The sequence below is a fragment of the Indicator indicator genome, chromosome 1, assembly GCF_027791375.1.
Source record: "Indicator indicator isolate 239-I01 chromosome 1, UM_Iind_1.1, whole genome shotgun sequence".
Taxonomy (NCBI): Eukaryota; Metazoa; Chordata; class Aves; order Piciformes; family Indicatoridae; genus Indicator; species Indicator indicator.
The window spans coordinates 75,317,846-75,333,882 of record NC_072010.1 but is presented as its reverse complement, the minus strand read 5'-3'; the positions used below and the strand labels follow the sequence as shown (position 1 = coordinate 75,333,882).

Genomic DNA, 16,037 nt, shown 5'->3' with positions numbered 1-16,037 from the left:
CACACCCCCAGCCATACTCTCACAAGCACCAAGTGTGCACATATGATCCGGTGAGCATCACTTTTGTGCAGCAAGGGGAAATGTACACTAGCTACTGAGTCCTTATCCTGTCTCTGCTGTTCTTAATAGGAATGACAGGCTAGTTTATGAACAGATCTTTCGTACCTTTCAGGATTCATCAGCTTTTAGTACATTTTTTCTTCTCTGGAGTGTGTATAATCTATGTCTATAATGGTTTTACTGTGTGGGCTAACTAGAAAAGTGAAAGTATGGATGATACAATGCAATCTGGCTGTTACTCTCCTGGTGGCAGAGTGCATGGTTATCCACTGGGAAGTCTTTTGTGTTGTGGCCTTAACATAAACAACACAGGAACAGTGTCCTGGAAACATGTCCTTTATTTTCAGCAAGGGGTATTCTGCTCTTTCTTCTGGTGCTTACACACACTTCCATTCACTCTGCAATTGTACCAACCTTAATATTTGCATTATGAATCTCTACAAATGTACATTAATGAGATTAATTATAGCACACATTTGATGAGTGAGTTTTTCACCTGATTCAATTCTTTCAGGCAAACTCTGACCTAAACACTGAGCTCAGTGAATCACAGTGATCTTCTTTGCCTGTGAAATTCTTTAGAGCCAAGAAGCCCTGCCAGGAGAATAGATAGTCTCAGGCTTTGTTCCAGCTGCAAGATTAAAACGGTCTCAAAAGCACATTAAATGCAATGACTTTCCATCCTTGTTGCTAACTGTTGGCCACAAGTGTCTAGAGTATGCTTAAAATACCTGCTGGCATATTGGCATGCGTTACCACATTGAGCGTCAGGCCAAACAAGCAAAGATTTAAGCCTCAAATACAACAGCAAGTGTGCTCAAGCTTTCTACTCTATAAATGTTTTCACTCTATGTTTGTGTATAGGTGTAAACTTACATGAAAGAATTGTGGATATTAAGTGAATTTGAGCTTGCAAGGCAGAGCTGTGTGTAGCTCACAGTCAGTCTTGCCCATTCACCGAATGCTTATTTCCTATTACAGGGACTTTAGCAATAGAGAATGAAAGCTCTGCAGCAGGCAAATGAGTCAAACCTCAGTGTCTATTGTGAAGATGATTCACTATTTGTGCTGAATGTGATCATGACTCCAATTGACATTTTAGAAGAGCAAATGTTTGAAATAACTTTTAAATCCAGTCTACCAATGGAATGAGGAAAACAAATAAGCAGACAGCCTATTACTTTGTGGAACGTGAACTGGTACTGTATGAAAAGGCAGTGTGCTCACCCTAAGCATTTTCAGCAAGCAGCTGCACAGTGCTTTTACAGCTTCTCTTCCAGCCCCACCCAGCACAGGTGAAGAGAAATACTTCCTTCCACCAATGATCTCCCTCTGCAGATGCTTCTCCCCCTACCCTAAGCCTCTCACTGGAAAAATGTTTGACCTGAATGCCGAAATGATGGAAGTCATTTACTATAGGTTTGTTTGCTAGATTTCATTGAGGCTTTTTGCCAGGCTGCAATAGTATTACTCACAGCCAGCAGGGTTTTTACTTCAAGAATGTCTCATGACAGGCAATGGTAGGGAAAGCTACTGCTCATGGTGAGTTTTCAGTCAAGCCACACCAGGAACTCATGTTCCCTCCTATGCAGTTTACTACTTGATAAATAAGCTTGCAACTCCATTTTCAAAAAGAGAAGGTAAATGACACATCATTTTTGATGTGTAGTGATAAATGATTGATATTGCAGTTAGTATTTTGTGTGCACTTACAAATAACTATGCCCTTAACAATAAGGATATTTAAAATCAAGCCTTTCCAGTAATTTTTATGACCTCACAATTGTAAAAACCCAGTAGGTGCAGCTCTGGTTCAGTTTTGTGAGTTTAAATTCACAGAATCACAGAATATTAGGGATTAGAAGGGATCTCTAGAGGTCATTGAGTCCAACCCCCCTGCCAAAGCAGGAGCACCTAGGGCAGGCCACGCAGGAATGCATACAGGTGGGTTTTAAAAGTCTCCATAGGAGCTTCCACAGTCTCTCTGGGAAGTCTGTTCCAGTGCTCTGTCACCCTCACTATAAAGAAGTGTCTCTTTGTGTTGAGGTGGAACCTCCTGTATTCTAGCTTGTACCTGTTATTCCTTGTCCTATCACTGGGCACCACTGAAAAGAGACTGGCACCTTCATCTTGACACCCACCCCTCAGATATTTATAGACATTGATAAGATCCTCTCTTAGCCTTTTCCTCTCAAGACTAAGCAGCCCCAGTTCTCTCAGTCTTTTTTCTTAGGAGAGATGTTCAAGTGCTGCAATCATTCTCGTAGCTCTTCATTGGACTCTCTCCAGCAGATCCCTGTCTCTTGAATTGGGGAGCCCAAAACTGGAGACAGTATTCCAGGTGTGGTCTAACCAGGGCAGAGTAGAGGGCAAGGAGAACCTCCCTAGACTTGCTGGACACACTTTTCTTAATGCACCCCAGGATGCCATTGCCCTTCTTTGGCCACAAAGCACATTGTTGTCCCATGGATAACATGCTGTCCACTAGGACTCCGAGGTTTTTCTCCATGGAGCCACTTTCCAGCAATACAACCCCGTACTGGTGCCTGCTGTTATTCCTCCCCAGATGCAAGGTTCTGCACTTGTCCTTATTGAACTTCGAGATTCGCCTTGGCCCAGCTCTCCAGCCTGTCCAGATCTCATTGGATAGCAGCACAGCCCTAACAGGGTGTCAGCATCCCCCCGCAGTTTCGTATCATCAGTGAACTTGCTGAGGGTAGGCTCAATCCCCATCCAGGTCATTGATGAAGATATTGGACAAAACTGCACCCAGTACTGATCCCTGGGGAACACCACTGGCCACAGGCTTCCAACTGGACTCTGCACCACTGATCACAACTCTCTGAACTCTGTTGAGCCAGTTAGCAATCCACCTCATGGTCCAATCATCTAACCCACTTTTCTTGAGTTTTACCTACAAGGATGTTATGGGAGATAGTAACAAAAGCCCTCCTCAAGTCAAGGTAGATGGTATCCACTGCTCTCCCTTCATCTATCCATTCGATTATGCCTTCATAGAAGTCAAGCAAGATTTCTCCTTAGTGAATTCAGACTGATTAGAAGTGTAAACTCTTCATATTCCTTCCTGAGGGCTGGAAAAAACCCAAACGTGTGATAGTATCTAATATAGAAGTTTTGATAATCCTATCCAATAATGGTGAATGAAAATCAGAAGATGTCCAGTTTGACAATGTTCTATATATGCTACTTGGTATAAAATGCCAACTTCAGGACATTATAAACATTTAGCATCTGATTCTATCAGTGTCACAATTTTCTAAGACAGGCTTACATTCTGAAGGAAACGGTCTCATTATATTTATATATATATGTTTCTATATTCAAGTGTCTTATCTGAGCCATGCAATTTTAGCATAAATAATTGTAGTTCCATCACCAGACTCAGTGATCTCTGTAAGCCCTGCAAGAGACTAAGCAAGAGATAGTTCTGTCACCTCTTTCATTCACATTAGATTCCAGATTTTAGGCTGGACTCTGCACTAAGTCAGACAATTCTTATACTGTATAATATTAAAAATTGACTTTAGAAAGATAATTAAACCCTATCAAGATGGTGCAATCATTCATTTTCGGAGATAGTTTGACTTAATTTCAATTACTGAGAATTTATATGGGCTACTTTCATAGTATTTTCTCAGTATGCATAGATGTATGAGGTGCTTGAGCTGTAATTTTGTCTGGAGCAGTATTTATCTTCTAAATTTTAGCCAGGGTTTGTTATGCTTGAATGAGTGTGATGGTTTTAAGATTGTCCTTAATTTTTCGTCTCACAAAGTTCAAGCAGAGAAAGAATGTAAATAAATCACTATTGGGTGTAAGAAAGCAAAATAATGATTATTCTAAACACTTCCATTGGAGAGATAGAAATGTTTAAGAATCATTACTCAAAACAAAGTCTCAGTCTCATCTTGCTCGGCTTCTTTCTGCTTCTCCTTCTGCCTTCGGAAGATAACACCTCCACATCCTGACCTTGACAAGCAAAGTCTAACAGCCTCTCTGCTTCTTGACTCTCTGCCTTCTGCCAGGGGGATCTGGGGGAAGTCATTCTGACTTTGGGGGAGGAGGCCCCTTGGGGAAGACCCCTTGGGGAAGAAGCACAGCCCCTTGAGGGGGCCCAAGGGGCTTTGCTGTGTTTTTGTGTTGATTGTACGTATTTGTAAATATTGTGTATAGTGTATATTTGTACATAGTCACAGCATTTCATCCTAGCTTGTAGTTTTGCCTGTAAAATACAGCTTCATTTGCTTCCAGACTGAGCTAGCCTGGTCGTTGTTGGTGTGGGAGGGGTATTTCAGCTCTCACACTGTAACAATGAGTTACAGATTTAGTCAGGAAGTGCCAAAATATTACCAGCCTTTCAAAAGTGTGTGGTGGTTTCCTTTTTCTGGTATGAACATTAGAAAAATGCATGCAGATTGCCTTATAATTGGCATTCAGTTCAATTTTTAACATATGAGTGCACTGTAGTCAGGGTTATGTAAAACTCTCTTTACAGTTCTGTCTGTTATTTGTGCACTGTTCATGTGCACACAGCTGCACACAGCCACATGCGGTAAGAACTTTGTCAAATATTTCAATCCCTAATTTCTGTTTGAAGATGATCCTTGCTTTAAAAAGATTTGTTTTCCTTTTTAAAAATACATTGGTTTATATTTATTAATTTTGAACATTCTACCTGTGAAGTTTATAGGTTTCTTTTATAAATGCCAGTAACTTAAGACTACTTTTTATGAATGAACTCATTACAGCATACCTTGGAACATTTCAAAACTGTTTTTAAAATAGTGACAAAGATCTGAAAAGGCACGCAGCAAAAGAAATCTCATTAGAGCAGTAATCTCAAGCAGAAATGTAGCTCAATCAACTATGTAGGTTTATTACATAGTAAAATACTTCCATTAACTTTGCTCAACCATCATGTTAAAGGGAGAGATTTTGACTGACATGGTTTGGGTTTCGAGAAATCTTACAGAAAAATTCTTAAGGGTGTTAAGGACACTACACAGCCCAAACAACAAGTACAAATGCCATTGTATTCATACAATAACATTGCGTAGGTATAAATATTTGGGTTTTTTTTGTTGTAGAGTTCAACAGGGATATGCATTAGAAACCATGCTTTCAACATAGAAATTTATGGGAAGAACAAACAGTGAAGTGACAAGTCTTTAAAATTTGATTATTCATGGATGTGTGTGAAGAATTTCAGGAAGACCATAAACCCCTGGGTGTTAAAAGACATGTGCAATTCACTGTATATCAATATGGAGTGATAGACATGGGGAAAATAATCTTAACTCCAGAAAAAGAAATGATGGGTTCTTCGTTGATCATCAGCATGTTAGAGGAAGATCTTGGGGTCAGAATAGATTGTTCTGTGAATACTCAGTGCTCAGTAGCTTGAAAAAACCCACACAAATATTAGAGATTGTTAGAAAAGGAACATATGAAACAGACAGCATAAGTTGATTCACCTGTATAAATCCTTCATGTGCCAGCGTTTTAAATGCTGTGTTGAGTTCTGGTCTTCCTATTTCAAAATGGAGAGAATAAAATGTAAAATGTTTAGAGGAAAACAAGCTTATCAAAGGTATGGAGAAGTATCTTTGAGCTTGAAGACTTCAATATGAAAATATGTTCTGTATAGGTGTCCAGGTGTCCTTGTTTTGCACATGGGACCAAATCCCAGGCCAGCCATGGGCTGCCAGCCATTAGCAGTTCTGAGTCAGCCAGGACAGCTGACTTGAGTTTGCTACAGGTGTATGCCATACCATGAGCATCACACAGTATAAATGAAAAAGTTTGATTGTTTGCCCTTGTCTTTGGTGTCTCCTCACCCTTTGTTCTAGAGGCCTGCCTTCTTGGATATTGTGACTGTTGTGCTTTTGCTGGGCTGAGTATAAATGTGTTGTATTGAAATTGGTGCCAATTTGGCTATTCCACTAAATCTGGTTTTACTTTAGCTTGTGGGTCTTTTCTCCTTTTTTTTTTGGTTCTCCTCCTCTGCTGGGGAGGGGTCATCTGGTGACAGAGTAACTGTCACCCAGATATGGGCTAAGTGTAGACAACAGGCAACTGCTCTCTTCCAAAAGAAGATGTGAAATACAGCACCACCCGTCATTAAAGAGAATAAAACAATCTAGAACAAGCTGCTGTGAATTAAAACAGAATCCTTCAATAGCATAAAAGTGGACTTAGTATCTTCTACATAGGATCTTAAATCATCCTTGGTATAGGAGAAGTTGTAAGGTGACCAAGTATGAGTTTTAGGAAGGAGGCTATGTGTAATCCAGTAAATTTTTATATTGGGAAAAAAAAAGTCAGCCATTATAAAAAATATAGAGTTAAATATGAGATGATAAATTTTGGAAGAGTTAATGAGGTTTTTCCTAGACAATTTATTCATTAAGGATTTATTAAATGCTTTGAAGAATTCCAGAACTGTGTGGATTAATCTATTCTTGTTTCTCAAAAATTTTTGGCATGTTTTATGCCAAAAGATTTTTAAATGGCTAGCTTGTCTGAAGAAAAAGGTCTCCTGTAAATTAGTAGATGATTAGGAGACAGAAAACATCATTTAGGAATTATTTGTCAGCTTTGGGACAGAGCAAAGGGACTCCTGATCTTATAGGGATATGTTCAATATACTTATAGATACAGAAAAAGCCATGAGCAGTGAGATGATGCATTTTGTGTAAATGTATTTAGGGTAGTACACTACTTTGTCTTTATAATTAAGGGATTTGAGCTTTTGACATAGAAGGGGAGGCTGAGAGATACAGGACTGTACAGCTTGGAGAGGAGAAGGCTCAGGGGGATCTTTTCCATGTGTATAAATGCGTCATGGGGACAGAAGATGTAGTCAGGGTGCCCACGACTGGACAGGAGTCAATGGATGCAAATTGAAACACAGAAAAATTCATTTAAGCATAAGAAAACACTTTTTTAACATTAAAGGATCTTAGACACAGGTATGGGCTACCCAGAGTGTTTGTGGAGAATCCGTCTTTGTTGGTACTCAAAATCTGACCGAACAGGGTCCTGGGTGGGGTGGGTGGTCTCCAAAGGTACCTTGTGAAAACCACTGTGAAGAATGAGAAATAATCTCACAGTATTAAATGACTGGATTAAGAAGGGATGGATAAATACAGTAAATGCAAATATTGTCTATGACAAAACCCAACCAGTTCTATGTGTTTACAAGAATAGGATCTATAATTTACTACTACCACTCAAGAAAATACAAACAAATACTGTAATTTACTGTTGAAAGCTCTCTGCACAACATATTTGGTATTTAGTGGCAGTTATAAAGACTGATAAATTTCTATTACTTAACAGGAAATAAGATGAAAACAGGACAGGAAATATTCCCTTTGTAGAAATCATTCACTGTTGTGAATACTTGAAAAGAGCCTGATAAAGATGAAAAAGAGAGGGATCTTAAGGAGGATGGGATGGGTCAGTGCAAGGTGAGGCTAATAAAAGTTTTTTTGCTTGCAAACAGACGAGTGAGGTATTATATAACACAATTAGGAATGTTATAAAGAAAGTCAATGAGATGTGGTTATTTCCTTCATTGTACACAAAGTAGAGAACATCCAACAAAATAATAATTATAATAAAACCCCAAACTACTGGAGTACAACCTTTATAATGTAACTGTGTCATTAAGTCACAGAGCCTGTTGTCCCAGAAACCTTTAGTGGCCAAGTGCTTGAATGAATTGATAGTGCAATTAGATGTAGTAGAAGAGGATATGCTCATTGAGAGCCTAGGTGTGACCTTTGATTCAGGAAATCTCTGAAACTTCTTACTTCAGGGAGGATGTATTGGAAAATGCTATTTCTAGACAATGTTGTTTGTTATGCTTTTTGCTTATGCACCTGCTACAGGTTATTGTTGGAAACAGGGCACTTGTCTGGGTGTATCTTTGGTTTGCTAAACAGGGTCATTCTTAACTTCTCAGTGGAACAGCTGGGTTGCTGTTCCATTCTAGGGCAAGGATGATGATTTATTTTTTTTTTTTCTCTCTGCAAACAAACATACTCCTCATTGAGTTTTGGTTCTTTTCCCAAAGGAACACTTACCATGATTTTTTTGCCTTTCACATCAAAAAGACATGCATTTAATTGTGACTGCTATATGATGAACTGGATGACAAAAGATATGTGTTACCCCTGGATATAGAAAAGGTTTTTATAATTTTCTCAATGTTTGGCTTGGTTTTTTTTTTTTTTTTTTTTTTTTTTAATATCAGGTCACATCTTATTTCTAGCTTTATTGAATAACATTCATGTCTTTTAAGATTTATGAGTGAGACCCAAGATCTATATTCCTTTTTCCTAATCAAGATTTTTGTTGCCTTTTTTTTTTTTTAATTGAAGATGTTATAGATTCTTCTAAAAACACCCATATTCTACAGAGTTCAGATTTATCATCCACAGAGGTTTGTGGTGTCAGTCATTCCTCTCTCTTAGGCACTTGCTATTTGTTGTGCAGTGCTGTGCACACTCAAAATCATAATCCGCATAACACCAGCTGATAGGACTTTGTTTTTCTCTTGAGGCTTTGAGTGTCCTTTCAAGCCCTGTCTTCAGGCTGGTACTCCAATAAAATCAGTTCCCCTTCAATCATAATGAGGATTATGTTACTCTGAAGAGGCATCTTAATTCAAATTTCAGTTGGAATCCTTTTTATATTCTGTTGCACAAAGACACGTAACCATCACCCTCTGTGACTCCTTGATCAGATGGTGTACATTATACAGACTTTATTACCATACCACCAAGCTCCTCCTGTTACTGCAGATGTGTATTAGAGTTTATGGGCACCACTTCTAAGCCTGGGTTAACTGAAGTGATCAGATGGGAGCAGGGATGGCTATGGGGCAGGCTGCAATTCCTGGAAAGATGTTCATCATTTCAGGGATTAACTGATACATAACTGTGGCTAAACAAGCCATTTATCTCGGGTAGACAAGTTCCCCAGGCGGTGGTGAATGAGGCGGTCACACTTGTCAGAGGCTGAGGTCTGTGGGGAGGGCTTGGACATGATGTGCTGGCTTACCCCTGCCTCCCCTACCAGGGGTCAGATCTTCCTCTGGACCACCACATCCTGGGTGGTTTGCATCTTACTCTTTGTTGCAAAACGTTTTTATTTGTATTTAGTTTTTGTGTTGTCTTGCATAAAGTTGGGAAATTCTCCCCCAGTGCACTTTCATAAACTAGGGACTTTGGGATTTGTGGATCTACTCTCTCCAGGCAACATTTAGCTTTACAGGATGTGTCATTGCTCATAGACTATTTTAAATTTCTTTATGATGCCCTGCAGTACATTCCCTTGAAATGTCAAAATCACAAATTCCCATTGTTGCAAAATACCAACTGGGGGAGATCTTGCCTTTTATCCGGGTCAATTTTGTACATAGATTACAAGTGTGAATAATGTTTAATCTTTTGGAGAGAGTTTCAAGTTCAAAGAAATGGAATGGCGATGTATTGGGACCCCCTGACTACTGATAGTATAGATGTTTCCCTGCCATGCTGGCTTTCTATGGGCAGTGTTTTTGCTGCCATCCTTCTTCAGGCTGAGCAATCCTCTGTGATAATTCTACTGAACTTCCTGAAATAACTCTCTTAGTTAGGATTCCTAGATTCCTAGATTAATAGAATGGTTTGGGTTGGAAGGGACCTTAAAGATCATCAAATTCCAACTCCCCTGGCATTGGGAGGGAGGCCTTCCACTAGAACAGGTTGCTCAAGGCCTCATCCAACCTGGCATTGAACACCTCTAGGGAGGGGGCATCCACATCCTCCCTGGGCAACCTGTTCCAGTGTCTCATCACCCTCACCATAAAGAACTTCTTCATAATATGCAGTCTAAATCTACCCTCCACAAGCTCAGTCCAGCCCCTCTTGTCTTATCACTGCAAGCCCTTGTAAAAAGGCCCTTCCCAGCTTTCTTGTAGGCCCCCTTCATATACTGGAAGGCTGCTATAAAGTCTCCCCAGAGCCTTCTTTTCTCCAGTTTGAAAAGTCCCAACTCTCACAGTATGTCCCCATAGCGGAGGTTTTCCAGCCCTCTGAGCACCTTCATGGCCTTCCTCTGGGTGAATTTTTTGTGCCTTTCAAACTTGAATTTATTTTTCTGTTATTAGTTTTATTTTCAGAATTGATTTTAGTCATTATTGTTATTGAATCAATCTCGTCTGAATTTTTTCAGTATTCTATCAGGGATGAACAGAAGAAAAAAATCAGACAGGATACTGAATGGATTGCATAAACAGTTTTTCTGAGATAACTGTATCTATCTTGAGTTCCCAATAGACACTTTAAATAGCATAAAAAGCAAGATTATTATGATTTTGGGTACTTTGATGATCTAAGCTCTCAAGGTATTGAATCCCTCTTTCTCAAAGCTTCTGTTCGTATTCTCTCAGTGCAAAAACCCCACGATCTGTCTTCCCTTTCTTATCATTTGCTCCAAAACACTTGAATCTAGAGTAGGTAGATCTTACACTGTGGATGCTACAGTGCTTTGAATGGGCAAGTTTTCAGTACTTAATGTAGCATTTAAAAGGAGGTTGTTCATGCCTACCACTCACTTTGCTTAGAGGACCCTTGAAGGATGCACTAGAAGAGAAGCAGCGTAACAGTACGATGTCCCTTTCCTCTCCCACACATCCCCAGCAAGGGGACGCTGCTGTCCCTTAAGCTAACTCAGAAGCACATATTGCTCTCCCTGTCCTGTGGTATCTTTCTGGTATGTACTTTTGAACGTTTTGCAAGGATTTTGTCATTTGTTCAGTGTCTTTATTGTTTCTTACAGGATTTCCTTTCAAAGAAGTATTTCAAAAGCCTCTATTACAGTAGCAGCTTTAACTGAGGCTATTTCAGTTTTTGTGATACTCCAGACTCCAGAATCTGGTTTTCAAACTCTCTGTTGAATCAGGCTGGAGACAGGCATCTGAAGTGTCTGATTAGCAAAATAATTATTTTTTCCCAGTGGTCTACAGTGAAAATATGCAAACACAAATAAAATCAAAGCTTCCAAATGAACTAATGAATAACCATTTATATAATAGCAAAATAAAGCAAATTAAAATTTGTTGTGAACACAAGCTCTTTTAAAAAAGTAAATTAAGTGAACATACTGAGAATAAATTCATGACACTGGAGGCTTTAATAAGCCTGTTCGTTGCATGAGGAGTGCTGAACGAAAGCAGAATCAAATACAACTTTCACAGAAGGTCTTATTCACAGAATTGACACCAGAGATTTTTTGTTTTTAGCCTAACTCTATCTGTTGTAATAAAACACTGAATTTGAAATTTTACTCTAGTACATCACTTGAGGTGAAACAGTGAGGAAAGTCTATTGCCCATAAACCCTGTGTGCAGATTCTATAGAAATGGCAGTTTCAGTGGAGGGTTTGCTTGTTGATGCTGCATCTATGTCTGGAAATTAGCATCAAGCTGAATGTATCTTCTCTGTACAAGGCTGGGTGGTTTTAAAGGGGGAAAAAAACCCCACAACAGTAAAATGAAATTATTGCAAATGTCTGCTTTGGTGTGGTTTTTTTCCCCCTTTTCTACTGTCTATTTTTTTTTTTCTTTCTTGGTTAGTCTGAGCAATTTCATAGTTGGTGGAATTTATATAGACCAATATGACTCTCGGTTTTATATAAGAATTATTTTATCTCTGCTATCTGGAATGCTAGATGTCTTTATTTTGGTTACATTTATGTCAACATTGAATCTTTCAGCATAATATGGAGATAAAGATGTATTGCAAGTCATTGTGCTTTGCTGCAGAAGCACAGCAAAAATCCATTCTCGGAATACTGCGTTAACCTACCTTTTCTAAGTGGTCAGGTTGTCCCAAAAATTTCCATTCAGTGCTTTGAGTCTTCAGCTAGTGCAGCCAGTGGATGACACATGATTTGTCTCCACATTCTCTGTGAGACCAAATGAAACCAGTTTATTAGCACTGTAAGGATGTTATAACATCTTAAATATGAATATGTATCAACTAATGTGAACAAGAGGTTGAGCCAGATGACCTGAGGTCCCTTCCAACTTCATTTTGTTTTGTGACACTGTGATTCTCTCCTTGTCTTTGATAGAGCTGATTCACTGTTACTAAAAAGGGAGTAAAAACCCAACCAAACAAAAGCCCTGAAATTTCTGCTGCGTAGCTCACAAGTGAATGGGAGGAGAGGATGCTCATAGAGTGATGCAAGATAAAGTTCATATAGAAACCAAAGAGGTTGACATAATTAGGAAAAGAAGGCAGCAATTTCACAAAGTTCGTAGGAGATATCAGTATTTATATCAAATTTAGGTAATAAACAATAGGCATTTTGATGTGTTATGCTATGGAGAATTCTTGTGGACATAGAAAATAGAATTAAAAAAAATAACTTGTACTACCAAGCACAATATTTGGTTTGTGCTTGTGTTTTGTTTTTCCTTTGATGCAAATTATCATTAAAAAAAGCCAGAAAAATGTTAGCAGGTTATTGACTAATTTGAATGGCACAGAAGATATTTATTTCATGCTTAATCACATTTTATGTTAGCACTAGTAAAGCTTTTTCTGAGCATTTGGGCCAGGGTATTGCAGCATTTCCTCCAACTGTGCAACCCTTCATTTGGGAAAAAGAGCAAGGAGAGGCCTGCTCTAATCTATAGTGAATCTTTCGTTGAATCTGGACATGATATAATTCACTTGGCTCACACATTTGCATCTCACTTCTACTGGTCCAGCCAGCAGATAGTCCTATCATGTATGAATAAATGAGATACACAGGCAGAACTCACATGAACAGCACTGCATTTGTACAGCCATCTTTGCAAACCCATGCAACCTGTTTGTAACAACCCCTTTTCATCTAAAACTTCTTAATGGTTTTACACTGTGGCTAGTACTTCATATTGGCATGCCTGTATTCGTTGTTCTTAAGTTGACTGCATTGCTAATTTTCCATTTTCTGTATTATAACAGCTGGAAACAGTGAGAGTGAGGGCCAAAAAGCAGTGAAGAAAATACAAGAAGAAACTTTGACTCGAAAAGGTAACATACTATATACTTCTCTTTAAGGAACTCTTTATTCCTCTCTTTTTACTGGTATATTCTTTTAGATGATGTCCCCTTAAGTATTGTTAATTTTTTTTTTAGTTTGAGGAAACTAATTCTTAAAGTAAATTTGACACAGCTAAAATGGGTAGGATTTTTATTCAAATGTTTTGAGTTTTATTTGGCTTCTTTACTGTGTCATTGCAAAATGGCTGCCTGCAAGTTACAGTCTGCCTGCACATGTGTAGGGCATAATGATTTAATGGCTGGGCAAAAAATCAGAATACTTGTGATTTCTGCCAAGAGGAGGATGACAGCAGGTAAGAGTGGGGGTTCCCTTTTCCATTGCTGGTCTTACCTCCCATCATGTATATAATCCCATTAGAAAAGTGTTGGGGTTTTTCTTGAGGGTAACAGGTTTCTAAAAGAACAAGGCTGCTGTTATTAAGTTGATATCCTATACTCCTTCACAAAATAAATCTGTTTTCTTAAAAATAGATGGACCTTTCATATCAAGCCAAAATTCCTGTGTTCTTGCAATGTTTCTATTTTTCTTTTAATCTGATGAGCAATCATCTTGGGGGAGGCATAAGGAGAGTATAGCTTGATGACTATGAGAAAGGCATATTGTGCACTATCTACTGTGCGAATATAGTTTGCAAATTGTGATGATAGAGGTTAGTGCATCTAATGTTTCCATCTCTTGGATCCACTGGGTGTAGTTCCTAGTAGTGATGATTCACTGCTGCCACTTTGATGTATCATTTCTTGGCAAAATAATAGGGCAGTGATGCTACTCCACCCTATTTAGGATCTTCATGGCTGCTTCTGGGATCTGATTCTGTTTTTATGCCTCTAATAATTACTGTTATGATGATCAAAATACATTAATTATTGTGTTAAAACAGCCTTTCATTAAGATTTATCTTTTGACTTAAATAAATGTGCACCTATAATAGCCTCAGGATACATGTATGCTAGTTAAAAGCATCATAAATTAAAGCATAGTCAGAAAGGAAAAAGATAATTATTACATTGTTTAAATCTTTAGCTGGAAGTTCCTGTACAGAGACCAAAAACGTTTGGAATTATGTCACGTGATCTACGTGAAGCAGAATAAATTGGGATTTCTCTTTTCTCACATCTGTGTGATCACAGGCTTTTCTGTCACCTTTGTCTTTCTTGGGTTTTACGACTGAAGTAAGTTCTAACCTTACATTATAAACTTTGTCAAGAAACTGCTGGCAGTTTGAGGAAGCTAAAAATGAGATGACTGAAGTTGTTCCCCTTTGTAATTACAATTACTGAAGCTTTAGTAATTTCAGATGCTGGTAGAGTTGGCCTAAAAACAATCTGGAAGAGTATTACCTTTCTGAATTTCTCACTAGTTGAGGAATAATTGCATTTACAAGTGTGTTACCCTGTGCAAAGGACTTCTGTGTTTGAGCAGAAGTCCTGTTTTACTGCTTATCAGTGAATTTGCACTTTGCTTTGTAATGGGATGTATGTGAGCAGATACTGTGATCAAGACTAGGCTGTGCAAACACATCATCTTTTCAAAAGCTGCAGTTCAGTATTTGTTTAGTCACTGCATAAACCCCTTATCATTTATCTTGACCTTTTTTCCTTTATCATTTGAGCATTTTTTATGGCCCATATGAAAATACTTACAGAAACTTCCCACCTGGAATATTGAACTCTTGAAGGAAAACTAGTCAAAATGGGCAGCCAGCATGATCAAGGATTGAGAAAATATAGCTGTCTTTCTTTTACTATAGACTAACTATAGGAGTGGGTACCATCAATTTGCTATCCAGATCTTAGAACAGTAACAGCAAGGAAAATCTCCTTGTTTGTTAGCAGGTTAGAGAGTAAAAGAAACCGAAAGACCCTGTCCTCTCCTTCTTGCCTGGGTGATCCATACATAGCACAGACATCTCTGGAGATAGCTCTGGGAAAAGGCCAGGCTTGTGGAATACATGTAATTACAGTGTTTTTAAAACTCTATCATCCTTCTTACATCTTGGCCCACTGATTGTCTGGAGCTCTGTCTGCTTTCTAAGCATAAGCAGTTATATTAGCCATAATCTACACTTCAGGGACAAGTGAGATTCAAAGCATGTACATAAGTGATTCTTATGAAGCAGCTGATGAACAAAAACATATTAGCAATTTCAGAGGAGGATAACCGATAATAATAAAAAGGCTGTGCACAAAGGTGTTTTTTATTTTTTTTCAGCAAGGTAAGTCATGAAGAAAGGGATGCGAAAATTTCTGAATACAAGGAGTCAGGAAGCCTGGTTGCCCATTCTGGAGGCATTCAAACCAGAGCCAATGCCAAAGGATGGTAGAACATTGGAGAGGAAAGCAGTTGCATCCATGCCCTTACAAGGCAGAAATGCTAAAGGACACAGAAAATCTAAGCAATGTATCACATCACCTCTTCCTATCAGCCATCCTCTCCCATTGTGCCACACCAGACCCCCTTTGGTTCCTCTCCCTACCTATTCCAGACTATTTGGGTATCCTGCTCAGTTTTGGGTCTTCGTGCTGAGTTGTCTATTTCTAAGTGAAAAGAACGAGGAAGGACATAAGCAGCTGAGTGGAAGAGAATAATGCACAGGTCTGTGGAGGATGATAGACCCAATTCACTTCACCTTCAGCATCTCCTCCATAATAAAGCAATCAAAGCCCTCAGATATTCCGAACAGACCAGAAGTGCTGCATTGTCATTAAAATTATCTTATGGGCACTACTTCCAAAAGACCAAGGGCAACAGATTGCTACACTCTGATTCATAAAGCTGGGAGAAGCCAGAGTGATGTGGGCATTTATGTTGTTTCCATTTGTTAAATTGGGAACTTGTGTTGGTAATAG

General features: G+C 38.8%; 1 protein-coding gene across 1 annotated transcript in view; it reads left to right on the top strand.

Annotated features, from left to right (window-relative positions):
- Positions 1-16,037, top strand: part of DHRSX (dehydrogenase/reductase X-linked) — a 174,152-nt gene that overhangs the window by 39,124 nt on the left and 118,991 nt on the right. The window contains exon 4 of the mRNA XM_054383057.1: positions 13,089-13,157. Coding sequence (XP_054239032.1) covers positions 13,089-13,157 — 69 coding nt within the window. The remainder of the gene's footprint in view (positions 1-13,088; positions 13,158-16,037) is intronic.